General features: G+C 35.2%; 1 protein-coding gene and 1 long non-coding RNA gene across 9 annotated transcripts in view; both read left to right on the forward strand.

Annotated features, from left to right (window-relative positions):
• CCDC91 (coiled-coil domain containing 91) overlaps positions 1-26,713 on the forward strand; it is a 363,292-nt gene that overhangs the window by 164,045 nt on the left and 172,534 nt on the right. For all 8 annotated transcript variants that reach the window (XM_026457081.1, XM_026457085.1, XM_026457082.1 and 5 more), the window contains one exon: positions 6,318-6,395. In XM_026457081.1, coding sequence (XP_026312866.1) covers positions 6,318-6,395 — 78 coding nt within the window. The remainder of the gene's footprint in view (positions 1-6,317; positions 6,396-26,713) is intronic.
• On the forward strand, positions 435-5,768 carry LOC111540604. Its single transcript, XR_002731035.1, has 2 exons — positions 435-506; positions 5,688-5,768. It is a non-coding gene; the product is annotated as an uncharacterized LOC111540604 (long non-coding RNA).

The following is a 26,713-nucleotide window of genomic DNA, read 5'->3' on the forward strand; positions in this document are numbered from 1 at the left end:
CATTATTGGGATAGGAACAGTGATTAAAATTAGTATTTTGAGATTTTGGTTATCTTACTCTAGAGGGACAATCTTATTAAGGGCATCCATTTTAGTATTGGAGATAGATTGCTATGGCAAAATTATTTATTTCCATTTGTAATATTTATACTTTTAGACTGATTCTTATCATGTTTGTTTTTTTCTTCCATTTTATATTTGTCTAAATTATGAAATTAGTTTTTGAGACTGGGTTTGATTTTGAAGGGTCTGTCGTGTGCTATTATTTGTTACTACATGTATAGAGAGACTGAGCAATAAGACAGAATGGGGAAGTGGAGACTAAACACTTATTCTACGGGAAAGACTTCTGTTTCATAATGCTGTGTCATGCTCATGAAACCTACTTTCGTTGCAAGGATTGTGGCTCGTTTAGGAAAAACAACCAGGCTTATTGCAGCTGTCAAGTGGTGTGGTTGATGAGAAATGAAGAGGTGTTGTTTTGTTGTTTTTCTTCTGTACTGATGGTATGCACATACGGTATAATCTTATCTTTTTTGCACTACTCTGGCGTTTATAATTAGGCCATTTAGGTGTGTTGGATTTTTCAAATTTTGGGAGGGGTAATTTTGTACCATTTCTCATTCAGAATGTTTTCATGTATGGGTTGTTATGTTAACCACCATCTTTATTTTGATTTCTTGCCCTACAGATTTCCTTTTGGAATATCTGGAGGTGTTTGTGTCTGCCTTCTCCAATATAGTTGATTAGTTGTTGTGAAAGGGATGTAATCTTGTGGCTTCCACAAAAGTGGTGGTGAAGCCTGTATTGGAAAACTTTTCTCAATCAGATATTGTTTGCTAATAATGTTCTGGTAGGCTAATTGTAGACTGGCTCTTGACCAAATAATTTGGAAGGGGAGAGGCAGCTGCTTTCTGATAGATGGAATATAATGTGGTTAGTTGATCTTTGGAATTTCTTTTTAACATCACTGTAATAATTCATTCCAAACACATCAATTAAATGCTGACTTTTAACCATCTGTGTAGCAGAGGATCCTGTTGCTATGCATGAATTAATTTCTTACAAGTATTAGTAGAGGTTCTATTTGGCTTGGTAATTACCAACAAAAATAGAATATGAGCTTTTTAAAAGAAAGTCTTGATTCAGATGTTCATATCATGTGTTGCTGTCAATATACCAGTGATGGTCACCAAAAATTTTTTTTGGTTAATATTTCACTGTTTTGGAAAGCACCTTTATTTGTTGATTGTATGGTTCCTTGTTTACATGTGTATCTTTTGAAAAATTTCTTGAATACTCATCATGTCCAGGCATATTAAGAGTATGAGACTTAGGTATATTTAATCATTTTAGCTAAGAAGCAGTTGGGATAGGAGCAGTTATGGGGTAGAGGAGGATCGGTTGGAATGTGCTTACATTTACCTTTGAAAAGCACCTTTGGATCAGTTTTGTCAGATGAAAACTTCTGGTTAGCAGTAATAAATTGATGAATAAATATTTCAAATTTTACAGACCATGACTAGTTATATGTCTTTGCTTCACCACAATGTATGAAATATGATATGTGATTCTGTGTTTTATTGAGTTATATACAGAAAACATACCTGTTGATGAGGGAATGAGAATACATTCAAATAGCTTGATTTTTGATAGGATATTTTCAAATAAGCAGCATTAGGGTGGCTATCAGGAGATCCAGTTTAGGCTTTGCTGTGCCCTTATTGAACAATACCTGGCGCACAATCATTTTAGTGACTTTGAACAAATTTTTTGACTTATCTGGGCTTCAGTATCTTCATTTATAAAATGAACATATTGGAATAGTTTACTTTTGAAGTCTCTTTTTGCTTAAAATTTCCGTAGTTTTATTTAAGGTGAAGACATTTGCCTTTGTCATCTCTTTCTAGTGATGTTTTGGGGTTTGACATTTTGAAAGAAAGTTATCATTGTGGTTAAATTTGGCTTGACTCCTTTAAAGATGGGCTGTAAATTTTTGGCTGTATATTCTTGAAATGAATTTTAGTATGACTACTTGGTTATTTCTGTGAACAGACTGTTGTGTCACATTGTGGTTGTATGATTGCCATTAGTAACTTTGAAGTAAGCAAAGGAGGGTTGATTGATCTGTTTGTAACATACTGTATTATAGGATAGTATTAAGGAAGTTGGAAGTGTATCTTAGAAATAATTTATTCCATCTCCCTCATTTAACAGATAGAGAAACGTACCCCAAAAAATGTTTTTTTAATTTATATGCTTAGCTTATATCAGAAAAAGAACATTGATTTTATTCTCATTCAGTCAGTCATTCAGCAAACATCTACTTGAACCTGTCAGGGAGCCTCCTTTTGAAGACCAGGTTGTGAATAATGTTATTAACATTTTTATTTTGATGTAAAATAGTTCTGTCTCTCTTTGATGAAGAAGGAAACACCTTTCGCTCTTCCCAAATATGTTTGGCCTTCAAATCTTGACCATTCTATTTCTTCTTTATTCAGTGCTTTTTTTGACTGAGCTGATATTCTATATAAAGCACCATTTAAGGTACATATATTCAGTGTCAAGTAAAATTTCACCCTCTCAAATTGAACTTACTATCAAACTGTGAAATCTTTCTGATGTCCTTTCTTCCTCACTTTAATAAGCGCCATAGTGTTGTGGAGTACTAGCACTACCTCTTTCAATATAGTTGGGGCACATAGGAATGAACAATAAATGTAAAACATAGTGATAGGTGCTATGAGAAAAATAAAGCGTGATTAGTGGATATTGATCAGTGGTGTACTTTTTTATATATGTGGTCAGGAAAAGTCTCTCTAGTAAGATAATTTTGGAGCATGATGTAGAGGAAGTGAACATTCAATATCTGGGGTAAATAGGATTTGAAGCACAGCAGCAAATAGCAAGTATATCAAGTGTAATAGTCTTACACTTTTAATAGCACACCAATACTTCTTTTTTTCTTTTTAAGATGGAATCTTGCTCTGTTGCCCGGGCTGGAGTGCAGTGGCACAATCTTGGCTTACCATAACCTCTGCCTTCTGGGTTCAAGCAATTCTCCTTCCTCAGCCTCCCGAGTAGCTAGGACTACAGGCTCCCACCACCATGCCCGGCTAATTTTTGAATTTTTAGTAGAGACAGGGTCTCACTATGTTGGCCAGGCTGGTCTCGAACCCCTGACCTTGTGATCTGCCCACCTTGACCTCCCAAAGTGCTGGGATTACAGGTGTGAGCCACTGTGCCCAGCCCGTACACCAATACTTTTTAATGACTAATGTCATTATTCAGAGCCATAGATATTGAATGATTATACTATAATTGAAATGATGTACATTTATTTTCAATTTGTAATTAAGTAGGCCAAAGAATATATATATTCTTCTTTAGCTTCACTTAAGGCATCTAGGTTAATTTGCTTTGCTTTAGGCTAATTAACTCTTAATTTTTAAAGATCTTTAAACTTTTTTGGTAGTCTCTTCAATTTTTAAATTAGTAATAGTTATTGTCAAGAGAGAAATAAAATAATATTTAATCAGATAAGTTTAAAAAATACTGGTTTTACTAAAGGTAAACAGATTACTTATGAGTTTGTTAGAGGTTTTTAATGTGTGAATATATGTTGTTAATTTCCACAGTTTGACCATGGTAGCCTATTTTATGTTAGCTTTTCTGTTTTATAAAGCACTCTCTGGATAACACTAGTGTATCTGACTGCATGTGTCCCCAGGGTAGAATGTATGCATCCCAAGAATTGCCTATGATGATCCACTAGGTTATAAACATAAAATGGCAGAATATTTATTTCTATTTAATTTTAAAAATCTTGAGCAATGAAAATAAAAGCTGTGCTAATATTTAGTAAATGAGTTGGTGCTTTTGCCTTACCTAGTTCCTTACATGAAACAGTAATATACTATTTGTGAATTATAACTTGACATGAATGGGAGTTCCGAAGTGATGAGTTTTAGTGATGTCCTCATTTGTTTGCTTGTTTATAGTGTAGTATAATACAAGAATTTTCTTAAACAGGTAAATGTATTTAGTTATTATTACCTAGTTTTAACTAAAATAGCTCCCACAAAAATGGGAAACTATCTTAAAATAGATTGTTGCCATGAAACATGTATTTATAATCATACTAATAAAAATCTGTGTTTATGACAATTGCTGTTGATTCTTTATGATTAGGTAGTTGAGCAAATTGTGATTTAGCTGTAATATGACAAGATAAAGGGCTTATCGGAAGAAAGAATTAGATGTTGATAATGAAATGTGACCTGTTTAATCAGTAAGGTATAATAAATAAGGGGAATTGATGAAAAAGGAAGTGGTAGCAGTAAATGGACAAGAACTATCAGCATTCTCTTTTTTCCTAAATATAGTTGCAGCTTAAGTTTCTCTCAGAGCTCTTTCAAGTGACAGTGAGTTATTCTTTGCAGTCATTCATGGTGGGTCACAGGCTGGCAGATGCAGCGCCAGTTGCAACACATGTCTTCTGCTGTCATCTTAGGCAGTGACACCCAGCAAGCCAATGTCAGAAGGGGAGTGTGTGAAAGATTGTATAGGAGGTTTATGTGGTTCATCACTCCAACCAACCTGGCATTAGTATAATAAATCCCACTTGATTGAGATGTATTCTTTATGTCAGTAGGTTTAATTTGCTGTTATTTTCTTTAGGATTTCAGTTTTTGTATTTATAAAAGAGGTTGAACTCATAATTTCCTTTTCTTCTAAACAGCTTTGCAGATTTTAGTATAAAGGGTATATTTTCCAGATAAAATATGGTAGGGAGTATTCCTTCTTTTCACATTCTCTGGAATAGTTTGTGGAAGGTATCTGTTAATTTTTTCTTAAATGTTTCTTAAGATTCACCTATGAAACTTTCCGTGTATAGAGATTCCATGTGTCTGGAGAATTTTTTGTGTATGTGACTGTTTTTTTAGTTAATAGAGGCAGTTTCTTTAACACATATAGTACTATACAAATTTTGTAATTCTTGTTTTAGTTTTGGTAAATTGTGTTTTTTATTTTGTAGTTTAAAAATTTTATGTAAAATTTTATATTTATTGATATATTTTGTAATATCTTCTCATTTTTTGAAATATTTATAGATTATATAATGTCCTGCATTTGTGCCTGATGTTGGAAGTTTTATGGTTTTTTTCACTTCATTATTTATTATCTTACTACTTATTTCACTTTTTTCTCGTCTTTTTTCTTTCTTTGACTTACTCTGTCCTATTTTAAAAGATTCTTAAAAATATTTTCCATCATACTATTCTTTTTGCTGTAGTCTTTATTTTATTTTTTTCCACTCTCTTTTAGTTTCCTAATTCTGTTTCTGACTCTCTTTCATCTGATTATGGCATCTATTGAGTTATTAATAGTATATATTTCTCAGGTCTAGAATTTCTATTTTATGGATTCCAGTTCTCTGGTGAAAGTCTCTGTCCTCTCCGTTTTCTCCATTTCCCTTCTGTTTTTCGGATGTATTAAGAACTCTTACACACATTTTAAAGACTCTGTAATAACTAGCATCGAAACCACCTATGGCCCCATCTCTGGACCTATTTATTTTGTCTTATCTGTTTTCCATGTGCGTGGGTGTGTGTGTGGGTGTGGGTGTGGATGTGCGTTCCATTTTAGTTTTGTCGTTCTTATTTCTGATAATTTTGTTTTGGAAGCTGGGCATCATATTTGAAAAACTGGAAAGACTGTAGGATGTTAACAATGTCCAAAGAGACTTCATCCTCTCCTGTCCTAGGTAGGTAGAATTGGGGGCTAATCATCTTATTCCAGTGGTTCTCAAACTTTGGGATGTATTAGAAATACAGAGGCCAAGGCTTGTTGCAGTGACGCAGGGTCAAGAATTGCCAGATACTCCAAGGGAAAGCACCTTTGCCTTGTGTTATCTCGTCTGTCAACATGGTTTTCCTTTTTCTGTTATTTCCCTTTAATTCCTCATTGCTTCAGTGTTCCCCAATGCTTTTAAGCAAAGCTTGTGTGTGTGTGTGTGTGTGTGTGTGTGTATATATAAAATATTATATATTACATCTATAATATATAAATACATAATACATAATATAGATATCTATATTATATATAATATAAATATATATAATATATAAATATGTATTATATATATAAAGATGTATTTTATATATATATACACTTTTTTTTCCTGTTTCCAGCTGTAGCATTGATGTGCTACAAACCACTGAATCATGCATGGAAGCAGCAAAAGTCTATGGTTTTATTATTTTGAAAACAAAACAGACGAAAAACTCATGGTTTTAGTTTCCTTTTTCTTTCAGGAAAAACATAAACAAGAATTGGAAGACATGAGGAAAGCTGGTCACGAAGCCCTCAGCATTATTGTGGATGAATATAAGGTAGAGGTTTGAGAGTATTGTTTACTTTTTTAAACCTTGGATAACTTTAGTAAAAAATGTATACATGTAGGTATGTGCAAACATATGCAAATTGTATGTGTAGTCTTATTTTGCTACAGAATTTCTTTCCATTCAGCAATAAATATCCATTGAAAGCATACTTGGTGGATTACAAAGGTTAAATTAGACACTGTTCTAGATTTGAGAAAGTTTGAGAATATTTGAGAATATAATATCAGTAGGTGAGGAAATTTAAGTACAAAATAATATAGAATTAATTGCTAGATTATCTTTTTTGTCTCTGCTGTGGTTCTTCTGACAGGAAAAATATTAAGGCATGAAATGTATCAGAAAAAATATTATTATACCTTTTTGCTTTTCTTTTCTTAAACAAATTAAATCGATTTAGGTACACTTTAGCAATAACAAATTATAATGTCAATATCACAGATATACAGTAAAACATTAATATTTAAAATTATTTTAAAAATTATTCAATTCTGTGCTTGCATAAGCTGAATTATTTAAAGCACATTGAACATTTAATGCCAAATTTTTATTTCCCTTTAAGCTTCATGTTAGATCATTTTTCTTTTACAAGTAATGAAGGAATGAATACATTTTTATTGAAATAAAATTCAATTATCCCCAGAAGTAACCAGTATTGGCAGTTCCATTGTGCATTCTTCTAAGAGATTCTCCATCTACTTGTCTATACTTATATGCTCATAACATGCAATATAGTTTTCAATTGATTTAAAAAATATTATCTTACTAAATTTACTCTTTCTTGCTGTATGTACTCACTGACTTGGAGACATTTTCATGTCAGTATATATAAGCTTTTCCTATTTTTGCTACTCTTCTATAGTTTTCACAGTATTAAATATACCATAATTTGTTTAACCATACGTGTTTAGACAGGCATTTTGTTTTTCATTGTTCATTATAATAATAAATATAAAAAATTCTCCCTATTACAGTTAGAATATAGAAATTTTTGTGTTGTTGATTAAACTTCCTCACTAGACTTGTTAGAAGTTAATGTCATTTTAGTTGATAATTTAGTGTCAAAAGCTTCCTTAAGAAATCATTTGGGTCAGGTGCGGTGGCTCACGCCTGTAATCCCAGCACTTTGGGAGGCCGAGGCAGGTGGATCACGAGGTCAGGAGATCGAGACCATCCTGGCTAAAACGGTGCAACCCCGTCTCTACTAAAAATACAAAATATTAGCTGGGCATGTTGGCGGGCACCTATAGTCCCAGCTACTTAGGAGGCTGAGGCAGGAGAATGGTGTGAACCCGGGAGTTGGAGCTTGCATTGAGCCGAGATTGTGCCACTACACTCCAGCCTGTGCGACAGAGCAAGACTCCATCTCAAAAAAAAAAAAAATTATTTGGATAAAAGTAGGAAAAGAAGTAGATCCAGAATTAAGTGAAAAGTGTCTTTTTTTTTTTTTTTTCCCACCTAGGGTATTAAAATAGTCTACTAGATATGTCTTGGGACACGAAAGGCCATTTTTGTGACCATACCCAATATAATAGTTGATGCTTGTTGTTAAAAAGGTCATTAAATAATGTCTGATTTTGGTGGAGCATAGTGGTTCACACCTGTAATTTCAACACTTTGGGAGGCCAAGGCGAGCAGATCACCTGAGGTCAGCGGGTCCAGACCAGCTTGGCCAACATGGTGAAACCCCGTTTCTATTAAAACTCTAAAAATTAGCTGGACATGGTGGTGCACACCTGTAATCCCAGCCACTTGGGAGGCTGAGGCAGGAGAATTGCTTGGATCCTGGAGGCTGAGGTTGCAGTGAGCCGAGATTGTGCCACTGCACTCCTGCCCTGGGTGACAGAGTGAGACTGTGTCTCAAAAAAAAAAAGAAGTCTGATTTTTTTTTTTTTTTTTTTTTTTTTTGAGATGGAGTCTTGCTCTGTCGTCCGGGCTGGAGTGCAGTGGCCGGATCTCAGCTCACTGCAAGCTCCGCCTCCCAGGTTTACGCCATTCTCCTGCCTCAGCCTCCCGTATAGCTGGGACTACAGGCGCCCGCCACCTTGCCCAGCTAGTTTTTTGTATTTTTTAGTAGAGACGGGGTTTCACCGTGTTAGCCAGGATGGTCTCGATCTTCTGACCTCGTGATCCACCCGTCTCGGCCTCCCAAAGTGCTGGGATTACAGGCTTGAGCCACCGCGCCCGGCAAAAGTCTGATTTTTATAGCAATAATAATTGGCCCTTTTATAATGTTTTTAATATTTATTAGTATAAACCGGTTTTACAGTTATTGAGTTGAGGAAAAGTCCTATATTATTATAGTATTGATTTTGACAACTTATTTTATCCCTAACGCTGAGGGTGGGAAGAATTAAAATACAATTGACCTAATATATTTGCAGATTCCCTAACCATGGATGAGAAATATTTGGGGAAGAAAAGCAATAAAAATAATAGTACAACAGTAAAAAAATGACACGAAGTACTTGCTATCTAAAAAAATAGAAGCATATGGTAAAATAATTATCACATGAACTTCTTATGCTTGAATCTAGAATTGGTAAAAAAATCATTCCACTTCTTGTTCTTAATGTGCCACAAATCATCAACACGTTATGATTTTTTTCTATATGAATTATTTTACCTTTTTTCCATACTATTATGAAAGCCGATTCTCAGCATATTTTAGAACACCTTGGTTATGAAATTTTACATGACAGCCAATATATCTGATAATATTTCTCCTCAGAGTACTATAATATTATTGTATAAGATCTATGAGGAATTCAACAAGTCATATGATTAATCAATATGCAGTGAATTTTCACTGATTTAAAAGTATTTATATCCTTTGACTGAGCTATGAAATAAAAAATTAAATATAACTTTGTAGGTAATTTGATTGAATTCCTAATCCATTTAACAAGTCATCTAAACATCTGAAAATTTTACATTTCTCTTTAATTAAGTGCTAAGTAATGACACTGTACAAATACGTAAAATGAATAGCTCTTAACCAAGTTTCTTCAAAATGGCATTTGTAAATACTAGAATAGTTATCACTTATGATTTTAACCTCCTTCGTTGCCAGTATTGAAATTTATACCAATAATTATGTTTGCAGCAAAGAAAATATTGTGGTGTTAGAACCAAAACAGTGGTTTAAAACATCAAATACCAACCTGTTTAGAAAAACAGCTAAGCACACTCACAATAACAAGACAAATAATTTTTCATTAATATTTTAAAAGCCATATTTTACTGTAGTGTATGAAAATTTGATAGATGATTCATTAATTATTAGGCATTTCAAAAGGAAACCAAAATATCTCTAGTTACTATTGTTAACAAAAGTTGTGTGAACATTCTCTTTGCATTTATTCATTTCTTAATTCAGCAAAGATTATTGATTATCTTCTTTATGCCAGGGATTATTGTAAATACAGCAGTGAGCAAAATATTCAAATCCTTGTTTCAGTGGGATATAATTCCGCATCTGCATTCCATGACTACATATGATATTTAGGAAGGAAGGAACTTAAAGTCATAGCATTCCTTGACATTTCAGTTTTCAGGGCTTCACACTTTTACCTCTCCCTCCCCTGTAAATGTTTACTCAAATATGTAACTGGAATAGAAAAATCTGCTACTGTCTCACCACCAGTCCTGGCTCCTGGGGATCTTACATCCTTCTAGTTATCCTGGACTAGATATAATCAATCACTTCTTTCCTGTCCAACTTGAGCTGAAATATTGTTGAGTTTGAAAAAATATTCCAGGCCGGGCGCGGTGGCTCAAGCCTGTAATCCCAGCACTTTGGGAGGCCGAGACGGGCGGATCATGAGGTCAGGAGATCGAGACCATCCTGGCTAACACGGTGAAACCCCGTCTCTACTAAAAAATACAAAAAACTAGCCGGGCGAGGTGGCGGGCGCCTGTAGTCCCAGCTGCTCGGGAGGCTGAGGCAGGAGAATGGCGTAAACTCGGGAGGCGGAGCTTGCAGTGAGCTGAGATCCGGCCACTGCACTCCAGCCTGGGCGACAGAGCGAGACTCCGTCTCAAAAAAAAAAAAAAAAAGAAAAAAAAAAATATTCCTTAGAGAAGAAAGTGGAAAATACCAATAAAGTAAAACAAAAATGGCAGAAGCCTAAAATGTAATGCATAGTAAGATAAATTACCTTTGTATAAACTTCTGCTTCCAGAAATATGAAGACATAGCTTTCGATATTTTTCTTATTTACTACAGGTTAAAAAAAACCTGGATGTTTTATATAAAAATATAGTACCTGAAATAAGTCCCTGAAAGTAAGACAGAAACATGCAGACTAGCTAGGAACTATGAGACCCAAGTAACTACATGGTAGTGGGTTTTCTGGATTTTCTTTTTACCCTTTTTGTCCCACCAAAGTACTGGAGAAGTGAGTAACCCAGAAATACAAATGGGCATATAAAAACAAACCTCAAGAAAAACCTACTCTCTCTAACCAAAATCTTCCACCTAGTAAGACAGAAAAGTATTAGATAATAGCCATTTTACTTCCACCAAACACCATAAGAAAAAATGGCAGTGAAGGCTTGTTAGAGCGAGAACTTAGATTTTCACTCTTATCAGGTTATAAATGAGGAATTGTATCTCCTCACTGGGGTGGTGTTAAAGAAGGTGGAGCAGGGAACTAGGACTTTAATTCATCCTGGGCAATAAACCCCCTTCCTGCGAGTGTCAGGATAGGCCATCAAGGAAACTAGACTTCTACCCTAAGCTGGTGTTGATAAGGTATTCCTCCTTTACTGTGTTGGGAAGGTATCAAGGGATATCTAATGGGAATCAAGCCTGTCATTACTGCTTGGTAGAAATGAGGCCACTTCTCTGTGGTTTCAGTGGATGGTTTGTGGGGAACAAGAATGTGGCACCCTTACTCCTCATAGCCGGGATGGTATCAGTGGAGGCCTAGTGGGAAGCTGAACTCCCAATCATGTCCAGAAATAACAAGGAGATCCTTGTTCCCTGTATGCTGAGTGCTAGTAGAGGCTGAGTTGGATACCTAGACTTCCACCCTACCTGGAGATTTTCCTTTTTCTTTGCTGGAGTGGTGTCCTGTCAGAAGAAATCTCCTGAAACATGATTTCAGATGTCTAGATTTCAATTAAAAATTACTTATATCAAGAACCAAGAATATTTTGTCTTGAATGAAAACCAAAAAGGAAAACAGATGCTGAATTGAGCAGCTTCCAGTTGTAGAATTATCTGACAAGAAATTTTAGTATCTGACAAGAATTTTAAATAATTAATTACAAAAATGTTTTAACAAGTGATTATGAACATTCTTGAAACAAATGTGAAAACAGAAAATATCAGCAAGTGTCAGCAAAGTAATAGATTCTATAAAGAAGAACCAACTGGCAATTTTAGAAGTAAAAATGTAGTAACCAAAATTAAAAACTCAGAGATGGGCTCAATAGTGGAATGGAGAAATAAGGAAAGAATCAGTAAATGTGAAAAAACTAGAAATTACCCAGTTTGAACAGTGTAGAGAAAACAGACTGAAAATAAATGAATAGGGCTTTAGGAATTTGTGGGATTATGATGAAAGACCCAAAATTTATATCATCCAAGTCCTGGAAGGAGTGAAGAAAGAGCGCAAAACTTAAAAACATTCAAAGAAAGATTTGCTCAGAATTTTCCAAATTTGGCAAAAGATAATACTGCATATTTCAGAAGCCAAATGAACTGCAGGTATGATAAAGACAAAAACAAACAAAATGCATGTCAACACCCACTATAATGGTTAATTTATACATCAGCTTGACTGGGTAATGGTTTCTAGATATTTGAGCAAATTTTATTTGAATGTTTTTGTGATTTTTTTTAATCAGTTAAGATTAACATTTACATCTGTGAACTTTGAATATAGTAAATTTCCCTCCATAATGTAGGTAGGCATCATCCAATCATTTGAAGGCCTTAACAGAACAAAAACTGACCTTCCCTGAACAGGAAAGGATTCTGCCAATAGACTGCCTTTGGATGCAAGCTGCAGTGTTAGTTCTTCTCTGGGTCTCCAGCCTGGTCAGCCTTGTTTGCAGATTTTGAACTTGATAGCCTGCATAATCACATGAGCCAATCCCTTAGAGTAAGTTTTTCTGTATATTTGTACATGTATGGATTTGTTTCTCCGGAGACCTTAATACACACATAGCTAAACTTCCCTCAACCAAAAATTGAAAATCTTGAAAGCAGCCACAGAAAAATGACATTTTACCTACAGAAAAACAGAAATGTGATAGATATTTCATTAGAAACTATGGAGGTCAGAGGAAATGGAACGAGTGCTGAAAAAAAGAACTTTTAACCACAAATTTTGTATCCAACCCATATTTCTCCTTTAATTCTTTTGTCATTGAATAACTTGTTTTTGGTGACTTTAATTCTTTTAAAATTACTGAGGCTTACTTTATGGCCTAGCCTCTGATCTATCCTGTGCACTTGAGATGAATGTATATCCTGCTATTGTTAGATGGAGTGTACTCTACATATCTGTAGGGATAGATGGTTTATAGTGTTGCTTAGGTTTTCTCTATGCTATTGAAAATCTGCCTAATTTTTCTAGCCTTTATTTAATGTGGGGTGGTGAAATCTCTAAATATTATTGTTGAATTGTTTGTGACACTTTTAATTCTGTCAGTTTTTACTTCACGTAGTGTTTGGATATTTTTTTAGTTACATATATGTTTTTATTTGTTACATCTTAATGTTAGTTTGTTTTCATACTGCTATAAAGAACTGCTAGTAACTAATTGATAAAGAAAAGAGGTTTAATTACCTCACAGTTCTGCCTGGCTTGCAATCATTGTAGAAGATGAAGGAGAAGCAAGCACCTTCTTCACAAGACAGCATGAGAGAGAGAGAGAGAGAGAGAGAGAGAGAGAGAGAAGTTGCAAGTGCACACTTTTAAGCCATCAGATATTATGAGGACTCACTCACTACCATGAGAACAGCATGCTGGAAATCTGCCCCTGTGATCTAGTCACCTCCCACCAAGTCCCTCCCCTAACACATGGGAATTACAAATCAAGATGTGATTTGGGTGGGGACACAAAGCCAAACCATGTCATTCTGTCCCTGTCCCTTCCCAAATCTCATGTCCTTCTCACATTTCAAAATACAATTATGCCTTGCAATGTCCCCTAAAGTCTTCCCTCATTGCAGTATTAACCCAAAGTCCAAGTCTAAAGTCTAATCTGAGACCAGGCATATCACTTTTTCCTATGAGTGTAAAATCAAAAACAAGTTAGTTACTTCCAAGATACAGTGGAAGTACAGGCATTAGTAAATGCTCCCATTCAAAATGGAAGAAATGGGCCCAAACAAAATAGCTACCAGCCCCATGTGAGTCTGAAACCCAGCAGGGCAGTCAATAAATCTTAAATCTCCAAAATTATTTCCTTTGACTCCATGTTTCACATCCAGGCCATGCTGATATAAGAGGTAAGCTGCCAAGGCTTTGGGCAGCTCTGCCCCTGAGGCTCTGCAGGGTACAGCCTTGTGGCTGCTTCCACAGTCTGGCATTGAGTGCCTACAACTTTTTCAGGTATACAGTGCAAGCTCTCAGAGGATCTACCATTCTGGGGTCTTGAAGATGGTGGTCCACTTCTCACAGCTGCACTATGTAGTGCCCCAGTGGAGATTCTGTGTGGGGGATCCAACCCCACATTTCCCTTCTGCACTCCCCTAGTAGAGGTTATCCATGAGGGCTCCGCATCTGTAGCAAACTTCTGCCTGGACATCCAAGCGTTTACATACATCCTCTGAAATGTAGACAAAGGCTCCCAAACCTAAATCCTTGCCTTCTGTGCACCTGCAGGCCCAACACTAAGTTGAAGCTACCAAGGTTTGGGGCTCACACCCTCTGAGGCAATGGACTGAGCTGTACCTTGGTCCTTTTTAGCTCCAGCTAGAGCTGGAGTAGCTGGGACAGTGTGCCATGTCCAGAGACTGCATAGAGCAGTGGGGCCCGGAGACCATCCCACACAACTATTTTCCCTCCTAGACCTCTAGGCCTGTGATGGAAGTGGCTGCCATGAAGATCTTTAAAATGCCCTGAAGACATTTTCCCTATTGTTTTGGCTATAAACATTCAACTCCTTGTTGCTTATACAAATTACTGCAGCCAACTTGAATTTCTCCCCAGAAAATGGGTTTTTCTTTTCTATTGCATGGTTGGTCAGTCTGCAAATTTTCCAAGCTTTTATATTCTGCTTCTCTTTTAAAGATAACTTCAAATTTGAGATCATCTCTTTGTGAATGTATGACTGTGCGCTTTCAGAAAAAGGTCATTTCTCAAATGCTTTGCTGCTTAGACATTTCTTCTGCCAGATATCCTAAATCTTGTCTCTCAAGTTGATCTTACAGATCTCTAGGGCAGGGTCAAAATGCCATGAGTCTCTTTGTTAAAGGATAGAAGAGTGACGTTTGCTCCAGATCCCAATAAGTTTATCATCCCTCTCTAAGACCACCTAAGCCTGGACTTCACTGTTCATATCAGTGTCAGGATTTTGGTCAAAACCATTCAACAAGTCTCCAGGATGTTACAAACTTTCCCACATCTTTCTGTCTTCTTCTGAGCTCTTCAGCGTGTTTCAACCTTCATCTTCTACCCAGTTCCCAATTTGCTTCCACATTTTTAGATATCTTTATAGCAGCCCCCCACTCCTGGTACCAATTTTTTATATTAGTCAGTTTTCACACTGTTATAAAGAACTACTTGAGACTGGGTAATTTGTAAAGAAAAGAGGTTTAATTGACTCACCATTCCACATTGCTGGGGAGACCTCAGAAAACTTATAATCGTGGCAGAAGGCAAAGGAGAAGCAAGGACCTTCTTCACAAAACAGCAGGAGAGAGAGACGGTGAAGTGGGAAGAGCCACGCTTTTAAGCTGTCAGATCCCTTGAGACACTGTCATGAGAACAGCATGGAAGAAATTGCCCCCATGATCTCATCACTTCCTGCCAGGCCCCTCTCCTGACATGTGGGGATTATAATTCAAGATGAGGTTTGGGTGGGGACATAGAGCCAAACTATATCAATCTTCCTGATGGATTCCCTCTCTTATTATATTTTTTATCTCTAGTAAGATATTTTTTGGGCATAAAGTCTATTTTTTTTCTGATATTTAATATAGCCACTCCAATTCTATTTTGCTGGTGGTTTGTATAGCAGGGGTCCCTAACTCCCAGGCTGTGGACTGGTACCATTTTGTGGCCTATTAGGAATGGGGCTGCATAGCAGGAAGTGTTGGTGGGCAAGCAAGCATTACTGCCTGAGCTCCACTACCTCAGATCAGTGTCTTTAAATTTTCCTAGTCATGCAAAACCCTGTGGTGAACTGCATATGTGAGAGATCTAGGTTACATGTGCCTTATGAGAATCTAATGCCTGATGATCTGAGGTTTAACATTTTCATCCTGAAACCATCCCCTTTACCCTAGTCTGTGGAAAAATTGTCTTCCATGATACCGGTTCCTGGTGCCAAAAAGTTAGGGACTGCGCTATGTATTTTCCCATCCTTTTACTTTGAACCTATTTGTGTCTTTGAATATAAAGTTTGTCTCTTGTACAAATAGAATTATATGCATATTATTTTAAACAATTGCTTTTTAAATCAGTTAAGAAAAGAGAAGCAGCGTCCAATTATGCTGTCATTTAAAATTACGCTTATAATTATGGCTCCCTCCATACCAGTGGGTTCTGCATCCATGAATTGAACATTATATTCACGAGATGAGAAATCCATGGATATGGAGGGCCAAACTTTTGTATCTACAGGTTTTTCAGGGCCAGGGGCTTGAACAATCTCAGATTTTCGTATCATTAGTGGTCCTGGAATCAGTCCCTTTAGATATCAAGTGGCATCACTACCTTTACTGGCATGCTTTGTTTTTTTCACATAGATCAAATTATTATCTGGAGCTGCTTGCATTAGTGTGAAGAACTTCCTTTAGTATTTATTTTCTTCTTCAAATTTTATGGTTTTAGGTCTTAGATTAAATCTTTAATTCATCTTGAGTTGATTTTTGTGTATGGTGAGAAATAGAAATCCAGTTTTATTCTTCTATATGTGGATATCCAGTTTTCCAGCACCATTTATTGAATAGGGTGTCCTTTCCTCAATTTATGTTTTTGTATGCTTTATTGAAGATCTGTTGGCTGTAAGCATTTGGCTTTATTTCTGGGTTCTCTATTCTGTTACATTGGTCTAGGTGTCTAATTTTATACCAGTATGATAGTGTTTTGGTTACTATAGCTTTGTAGTATAATTTGAAATTGGATAAATATGCTTCCAGATGAGTTCTTTTTGCTTAGGATTGCTTATTTGGGCTTTTTTATTCCATATGAATTTTAGGATTATTTTTTCTATTTTGTGAACAATTATGTTGGTATTTTGAAATTAATTTCATTGTATCTGTAGATTGCTTTGGGCAGCGTGGTCATTTTAATGATACTGATCCTTCCAGTCCATGATTATGAGATGTATTCTCAGTTATTTGTGTCATTAATGCTTTCTTTTTTGTTTGTTTTAGCAGCGTTTTGTAGTTCTCCTTGTACAGATCTTTCACCTACCTGGTTACATATATTCCTGGGTATTTTAATTTTTTTTTGTAGCTATTGTAAATGGGATTACTTTTTTTGTTTCATTCTCACCTTGGTTGTCATTGGAGCTACTGATGTGTGTGCATTGATTTTGTAACCTGAGAATTTACTGAATTCATTTATCAAATCTAGGATTTTTTTTTTGAGGAGTGTTCCGGGTTTTCTAGGTATGCAGTCATGTCATTGGCAAATAGAGATAGTTCAAATTCCTGTTTTCCCATTTAGATGCTCTTTATTTCTTTCTCTTGTCTGATTGCTCTGGGTAGGACTTCCAGTACTGTGTCATCTCATTGCCTTCTACATATGAGAAGTAAGCTGTTAATCTTTTACAGATTCTCTTATACACGAGTTATTTTTATCCTGTTTTCAAATTGTCTGTTTTTCACTTTTAGTATTTTGACTATGATGTTTCTGGGTGTGTGTCTTTTCATTTATTCTACGTGGAAGTCATTGAGCCTTTTATATGTATAGATTGTTTTTCATCAGTTTTGGGAAGTTTTCAGCCATTCATATTTTTTCTCCTACTTCTCTTTTCTCATGTGTTACTTTCATTATGTATGTATTCATTTCCTTAATGGGGTCTCACATGATTTTAGGCTCTAGTCATTTTCATTATCCTTTCTCTGTTCTTCAGATTGTATGATCTTTATCAGTAGTTCTTAAGGTTTACTGATTCTTTCTTCTCGTAACTGACATCTATTAATACAACTTTCTATACATTTTTCTGAATAAATGCTTCTCAGTTTGTTGTAAGACCTTTGATCAATTTCCAGAGACTAAATGATTGCTTTGCCAATTTGCCGTGTCACATGATTTGGCTATGTTCCCTTCCAAATCTCATCTTGAATTGTAGTTCCCATAATCCCCACATGTCGTGGGAGGGACTTAGTGGGAAGTGATTGGATTATGACGCAGTTTCCCCCATGCTGTCCTGGTAATAGTGAGTGAGTTCTCACAAGATCTAATGCTTTTATAAGTGTCTGACACGTCCCGTGTTTGGACTTCTCCGCCCCACCTCCCGATGAAGAAGGTGCATTGCTTGCCCTTCACCTTCTGCCATAATTGTAAGTTTCCTGAGGCCTTCCCAGCTATGCAGAACTATGAATCAATTAAACCTCTTTCCTTGATAAATTACCCAGTCTTGGGTATTTCCTTCTAGCAATGTGAGAACGAACTAATACACCCTGCTTAACAGATGACATTCTGGAATAGAGGTTCCCCCCCACCATGCCCCGCCAGCTCCTTATAATGCCATTCCAGAAGTTCCCCCCTTTCTTATTTTTTTAATCCAAATTAAAATAGTGTTACTTTGTTTCAAATATTCTTTATTTCAAAAATGATTATTCTGAGGTCAGTATCATGAAAGACTCATGACATTCTCTTTATTCTCAGTGCATTGACAAAAGTTGTGAGTTTGTTTATGTTATCTTTTATATTGGATCACCTCAACCCATGAATCTTTGCTGATTTCTTTTTCCAATTCTTTTTTTAAAATGTAGGACTGTTCTTTTGCATAAATAATTTGAGATTACACATTTCATGAATGTTAGAATATATTTTGGGTTTATCATTTAAAAAATTGCTTTTGCTTCAAATATTAATTTAAACCTTAATAAAGTGCCGTATTTATTATCTTCATGGATAATCAGATAAAACAATATCCTAAAGCACATTTTTGTTAGCAATATCTTATGTACCTAGCACTATTTAAATGAAATAGCACTTTTTAAAGCTCCTTAATCATGTGATCAGAGTTTCTGATTTAAAAATAACCATAAGTTATGATAGGACTTACACTTTTCACAAATAATTGAAAATTCTGATTCACCTAGAAATAGTCCTGCATTTAAGAGATTAGCTGACCTCATCCAGTTGGAATTTATTTATTTTGAGTATGTAACTCTATGTTCATACACCTTTAAATCATCTATTCCAGGAGCTGGCTAAAGAAAATCTGTAACTCAATCCCATGTTTAAGCAAATTTAAGATCTAAAGTTATTATGTTCTATTGGGCCTAATATTCTTATTCTGTCTTTAGTGATTTTTATATAATAATTTATAGACCTTAATTCTCTGATTTCGTGAAGGAATGTTACATGCCTACCAGAATTTATACTTTGAGACTGCTAAGTACTTCTATTAGTAGAGCAGATTAATGTCTTAATTTAATTTAATGTAACTTAATTTAGGAGAGCTAAGTAATTAAGCATGAGGCCAAAGTACATAAGAAAGTGGCAGCCTTTTATTGCAAATATGCACACACTCTTGGGCGAGGTTCCCTGGTCCTCAGGTATGGGGCCAGGGAAGTTGCCCCGGCGCTCTCAGGTGAGGTTCCCTGTGCACGAATGCGGCAGAAGAAGTCACGCTGGCTCCTGCCTGCAGCTGACTTTTCTGCATCGGTACTGGAAGGGGGAGGGCAGTGGGTGGGATAAGGGCGTGATAGGGGCGTCTCCATAGGCGTGCCCGGGTAAGTTTCGATCTCTTCGGATTGATATCACCTGGCGCATGCTCGGTTGATCTGCATCTTCCTGGGCGCGGGCTGCATTTTCCTGCGCGGGGGTAAGTTGGTGATGAAGAACCCGGAAACAACAGGTACTGCTCCATCTTGTTCACCTTCCTCCATCTTGTCCCTTCTCCCTCACCCAAACAATTAAGAGCTTAGATTTTCAAATTCAGACAGACCTGGATCAGAGCCCCACTCCTGCTATTTACTAACATTTTGACCTTGGGCAGTTTTTTTAAAAAACTGGTTTAGTTTCTTCTTCAGTAAGTGATGGAATAAACCATGGAACCTATTCATAAGAGTGTTGTGGGGATGCAGTGAGAACAATGAATATTGCATGGCTAATAATTAAGCTCTTAATAAATATTAGCTGTTATTATCATTCCTATATGTAACATATCAGATTTTTTTAGCGTAGCAATTGCAGTACTTTTTCATTATCTCATAGCTGATTATTAGTTGGTTGTCTTCGTACAGATTCTTATTTCAGTCTTCTTAGAAATATCCACTTCAGAGTAAAAGATTGTGGCCCACCGCTTCACCTTCTTGGGCTCAGTTAAAGGCAGCATTCTTTTGTTGACTTAGAAAATAAATAGATCGCTACAGATTGATGAAAAGGACGTGAAATTTTGTTGAAGTACAAAAGAAAACAAACGTAAAACTAACCTAATGTGCCTCATATGCCAAATTTTCCCATAATGTTTACTTAGTTTTGTTTATTTTTTTCTCTTATGTCATGATTTCAAAAATCTTTTATTCTGATAATTAACGGCAGTAAAGTTGACATACATCTTGGAAGACTTTACATAGGCACATGCCACATCTAAGATTGTTTACCACAAGCAACATAAGAATTTTCCTTTACTTATTTAATTGGGCTTTTGTCTTGAACTTGTCATTCTCTAATATATGCACTGGCTAAGCCTTCATGAGTTCTTAATGTCTGTGGTTTTCTTCATCAAAGATTACTATTTATCTGTTATGCAGAATGTCATATTTTTGAGATAATGAGGAATTGTATTAGCATGATCCTTTTTTGTTTTAAGATCCACTCAACAGTTGTGATTGATCATGTTACTTCAATCCTTTGGTTCTCAGCTTCTGCAGTGCATAGTAAATTATTTGTATTGCTTTTTAAAAATGTATATGCCAAGGAGTTTTCTTTCCTGGAAATTCCGAATCTGCAGGTGTAGGTAGGGGCTAGATATTCGTCGATTTTTTCTCTTTTAAAAAAATTCTATTAAGTTATTCTGCTGCCCCATGGGAATTATTAAACATTGTCCTATCTTTTTACATTTGTTGGTGAATCTATTCTATTTTCTTTCAGCCATTATCATTTTTCTAATTTTTATTATCTAATTAATAATGAGTCTCTTAAGGTTTTGTGGGTGGGTGTTCATACACCTATGTGCTTATATTGTGTCCCATTGAAATTACTGAGAAATTTTTCCACATAAGAAAGATGAAAGAAGCAAACCCTAACAGAAACAAAGTGAGTGTAGGATGGACTGCTGTTTTTAATAGTTAAGAAAAAAGTGAGTTTTAGCTGTAACTAAGAAACAAAAACTTGTTCTTAATCAAGATTAAAAAAAACCAAAAACTTATTCCTTGTTTTCCTTGATGTGGTATAAGTGATCACAATAAGAAAAGAATTCTTTATAGTGGAGGATTGGTATAGTAGCACAGAGGGACTATCAAAGAAAGTCATACATGGAAAAAATACAGACATATTTGCTAAAATAGATGTAACTTTATAGCTTGAGGAATACGATGCCTTGTCTTTTTAAAGAGAAAGTGTCTTTTTGCATAGAGATGTTTGCTGCTTGTTTTCTTTTCAGAACTTTCTCCATGTACATCTATTCAGTTAATAAAGTAGATATTAGTGCTTGAGGTAAAGTCATTTCAAATGTTAACTCATTCTCAAAATGACTATTCTTTGCATCCTAAATAACATTTGGGAAGAATTTTCCAAAGGAAGTATTTAGTTGGTGTAATCAGTTTGTTAAAATTCAAAGCTGGAATTCCTGCTAACATGGTATAATAGTGAGTGGAAAGCACTCAAGAAATTAAGTTCAACGTGTTTTTATCTCACTTTGAGCTCAGTTCATTAAAAATTCCAACTTGATGCAAATAAGATGTGAACATTTAGGTTACAATTTTTCTTTTGCTACTATGTAAGGAATCTCTTTCAAGGCAATGACAGCTACTGCCTCTCTTCCCCCCACTTTTTTTTTCTTTAACATGGTGTTTACTTAAAGATAGATCAGTTAGAAAAGGGGCTTTCCCTTTTGAAACTCTCATATAGAGAAGTTTTTAAAATTTCATTCTGTAGTGATTTTTACAGGTTGTTTTTGTGGTTCTGGCTTACCTTGTTTATTTTTGATGTTATACTCCGTGTTTTTGTTTTTTAACTTAAAGGATTTAGACATTTCACAAATTATAACAGATAGGAAAAGTGTTGAAACGTTATTGAATTTTGATGTAGTTGACAGATTGACAAGAATGCTAAGTGGAAAAATAGTCTGAAAAAGGCAAAAAATAAAATGTAGTTTGTTTTAATATTTTATGCACACACCAGATAAATTATAACTTTACTGATTTAAAGGTGTATTTATGTTTCTTGACCCATCTGTGGGTGCCTACACTAAACATTGTCTATATTGTTTTCGGTCATGTGAAAATTAGTTACTGATTATTACATTCATTTTGAAGCCAGAAGGGTTTATTTTTTAATTTTTTTATATAATCTTCTCAAACTCTAGGATTTTCTCCTCTGGTATTTGTTTGCATGCGTTTGGCCAAGCAGAATACATTTTAAAAAGTTATCCTTATAAGTACCTATACATTTCAAGATATTGCCACTACAGCTGGACATACTGACACACAAACTCATTTTGCTTTTGCAGCCTTTGTTTCTGAAGCTTGACTAAGTTGGTGATCTTTAGTTCTGTGTATTATATTCTAGATGGCAAAAAACAGTCAACGCTGGGCACTTAAATAGTACATATAAATACTTTACCGTCTTAACGAGAAAGTAAGGAATGAGGAGATTGTTTTTGAAAGCCTTAGATGATTTTATGAAGAGAATTTCCTGATATTTTTCTCTTCCTCTTATATTTAAATATTAGGGTATTGAATCAGGTATAATGAAGTTTTAACTTATTAGGAACATGAAGTTTCTCCTACTTAGAGTGAAAAATGATGCAAAATTGCTACTTACACTTTAGTAGCTCTAAAATCATTGTGGTGAGAATTCTTACTATACTAATTTTCTATGTTAACCAAAGTATGTTTTGTTGAGAGTTTTGGTCTTTTGTGCATTTTCTGAAAAGGTCAGATATACCCTAAATACTTTTGGTAAGGATTGCTTTGAATTTTAGCAATATAAAATATGTCACATGCCAGCTTGAGTATCACATGACTGCTGTATTCTTATTTTTCAAAAGCATCCACTTGCTAGTATTTTATTTGAACTCTTGAATTGTGTGTACTGTTTTAAAAGGAGAACATATTACATTTAGGAGACCAATATTTTCCCAGGGTGTAGAGTTACTTGTATTGTATAAAGTTCTTTTCCAAGGAGAGAGAAACAATTTTGTTTTCTCTTCTTTTGATATTTTCCCTTGATTAGATATCGCTAAGTTTTTGCTCAAAGAGAGGAAAGTAAAAATTAAGATATATGAGACCTGACAGCATATCTTTATTTGAATTCCACCATTTTGTTAATCCAAAGGTATAAAATAAATTTATAGTTTGTTATTTGATTGAATAAAGATTCTCATAAATTCCAGCTTTTATCATATGATCAGATTTTTCCTGGACAAATAAAGATGTTTGCTATTGCCAGTAGAGTTTGGCATAATAGCATGCTAGCTAGATACTAGTGATTGGTTTGGAACTAAGGACTTGGCTTGTCCTTTCTTATCCCTCCCACCAACTTAACCTCAGTGGAGGACTGAGAAAGATTTGGTAGTTGAGAATACTTCTGTGTGCCTCTGTGTTTCCTGGGTTTAGCCAGAATTTTGCATGCAAGGCTATTCTTGTGGTTTTTCTAGGCAAGCCAAAACCAAAAGGTATTGGAAACCTTGCCAGAAAACTTATTCTAATATAGATTTAAAGCTTGCCTTTGTATTGTGACTGGTCCATTAGCTGATAGTCAAAGGAATGAAGAGGAATACTTCATTCTATTTTAGGAATAACAATTTCAAGTTTCTGCTGTGTAGCAGACCTTTAAAAATAATTCCAAAGATAAAAAATCTTAAGATGTGTAGAGTTTACATAAAAACCCTAGAAGAAAACCTGGGAAATACCATTCAGGACATAGGCATGGGCAAGGACTTCATAACTAAAACACCAAAAGCAATGGCAACAAAAGCCAAAATAGACAAATGGGATCTAATTAAAACTAAAGAGCTTTTGCATGGCAAAAGAAACTACCATCAGAGTGAACAGGCAACTTATGGAATGGGAGAAAATTTTTGCAATCTACCCACCTGACAAAGGGCTAATATCTGGAATCTACAAAGAACTCAAACAAATTTACAAAAAAACCCAAAAAACAGAAAACAACCCCATCAAAAAGTGGGCGAAGGATATAAACAGACACTTCTCAAAAGAAGACATCTATGCAACCAACAGATGCATGAAAAAATGCTCATCATCAGTGGTCATCAGAGAAATGCAAATCAAAATCATAATGAGATACCATCTTACGACAGTTAGAATGACAATCATTAAAAAGTCAGGAAACAACAGATGCTGCAGAGGATGTGGAGAAATAGGAATGCTTTTATACTGTTGGTGGGAGTGTAAATTAATTCAGCCATTGTGGAAGACAGTGTGGTGATTTCTCAAGGATCTAGAACTAGAAATACCATTTGACCCAGCCATCCCATTGCTGGATATATACAAAGGATTATAAATCATCCTCCTCTAAAGACACATGCACACATATGTTTATTGTGGCACTATTCACAATAGCAACAACTTGGACCAACCCAAATGTCCATCAATGATAGACTGGATTAAGAAAATGTGGCACATATATACCATGGAATACTATGCAGCCCTAAAAAGGATGAGTTCATGTCCTTTGCAGGGACATAGATGAAACTGGAAACCGTCATTCTCAGCAAACTATCACAAGGACAGCAAACACCACATGTTGTCACTCATAGGTGGGAACTGAACAATGAGAACACTTGGACACAGGGCAGTAAACATCAGACACCAGGGCCTGTTGGGGGCTGGGGGCTAGGGGAGGGATAGCATTAGGAGAAATACCTGATGTAACTGACAAGTTGATGGGTGCAGCTCCAACATGGCACATGTATACCTCTGTATCAAACCTGCACGTTGTGCAAATGTACCCTAGAACTTAGTTGTTTTTAGACATGTGAGAACTGCCTTTTCCCTCAATTATTTTTCACCTACTAAAATGAACTTTTCTTTTTTATACTACATCAGGTTAATATTTGTGACTAATGTTGCTCAGATCTGAATGTTGTAGCAATGTCAGTCTCATTCTATCAAAATATTGATTAATTACAGATTTCTGCTCATTATCATAAAAAATTTAGGCTACTATATCATTAGTGTCTTCCAAGGTCCATAATGTGATTATTTATTCATTTTGATCTGTTGAGATTTGACCTGTTCTGATGCAGTTGAAAGTTTTTTTTGAATCTATTTCTAAGCTTGTTCAATAGGGTTCTATCTCCAACAGTAATGCTGGAGGACTGATTATACAGTAGCATTTGTAAAGGGCATATTTCTTTAACAATTTTAATCCACATGATATATCAATTATTTAGTTTTTAATCTGTCATTCTTCTAATGAACTGAATTATCAGTAAGGTCTATCTAGATTCAAGCATTTTCAATATTAGAGAAAAACACTACCTAATTATACTGTAGGAAAATACATATGTGTGTACTACAGATTTATTTTTATTTATTAGCCACCAATATTTCCGTTTGCGAAAGGCCACACACTATAGTTGTTATAGGCAAGGGAGATAAACTGATGAAATTGAGACATGCTTACGCTCATTAAAATTTCTAAGTCCAAATAAGGGTATGTACACAAAAACTATTTGTAAAGATGTTGGTCTATAAAAGTTTACTTTTGATTTTTAAATTTCTTTCTGATTTGAATAGGTATTGAGAATGGAAAATTTATTATTTATTCTGAACTATAAAACATACTGAAAAGAAAAGCAGAGATGTAATAATTAATGTGAGGGAGAATAGCATTTTAACATGTCTGTTTTGTTTCTGATTGCAATCTAATATTAAAATGGAGGTTTTGATTTTAATCCCTACATTCTAGGTAATCAACTTTGGGAAACTTGATTTATGAGAATATTGATTTTATACCAAGGGTAAATTATTAGGGGATATAATAATTTGCCTTATCAAAGTATCATATTTTTGTCGTGGAAACATATGCACTGAATTCAAAATTCAAAAGATACAGAACTGTGTATTACAAAAATTAATTTTGCTCCCATTGATATTTTGGCATCTCTCTTTTTCCTTTGTCTTTTCCAGAGATGGGATAATATGCATAAAATTGTTACATTTCTGATTTTTGGTAATTTGACTGTCAAATTGCTTTATAGCAATCAGAGAGGAATTCCATTTGAGAAATAATCCATAGTCTGATTTAGTTCATTTTACTCAGATCATCAAATTCAAAGGTTACTGTATTTTGTTGTTTTAGTAGGATATTCATGTAGCCATTTTTTTTTGGTAATTTTATAACCACCCAGTCTGAGCTGTTGTTAAATCAGCAAGCACTACTTGGTGCCATTTTATTATAGTGAGGTATTTCCATATCAGTTACCATAGTAATAATTCCCCTGAGCCACTTGGATGACTTTGTCCCTTCCTCTGAGGCTTCTTCTCAACTCACAGTCAAGCTAGAGCTTGGAACTGCAGGGGACCTCTGGCCCTGTATCTCTTCTGGGGATGACATCTCTTCTAATTTTTTGATGCCCAAACTAATGGATTTTAAACATTTTTATTAACCCTTAATGTAACCACATCTGTCATGTATTAGTGATAACTTTAAACTGAGAAAGAACTAATAGAAGTATTTATACGTGTTATCTAAGTTCACAAACTTATTCTCTTAGTCTCAAAATCTAGTCTGACTCAAAATTTAGTCTTA

Source organism: Piliocolobus tephrosceles, chromosome 10, assembly GCF_002776525.5.
Source record: "Piliocolobus tephrosceles isolate RC106 chromosome 10, ASM277652v3, whole genome shotgun sequence".
Classification (NCBI taxonomy): Eukaryota; Metazoa; Chordata; class Mammalia; order Primates; family Cercopithecidae; genus Piliocolobus; species Piliocolobus tephrosceles.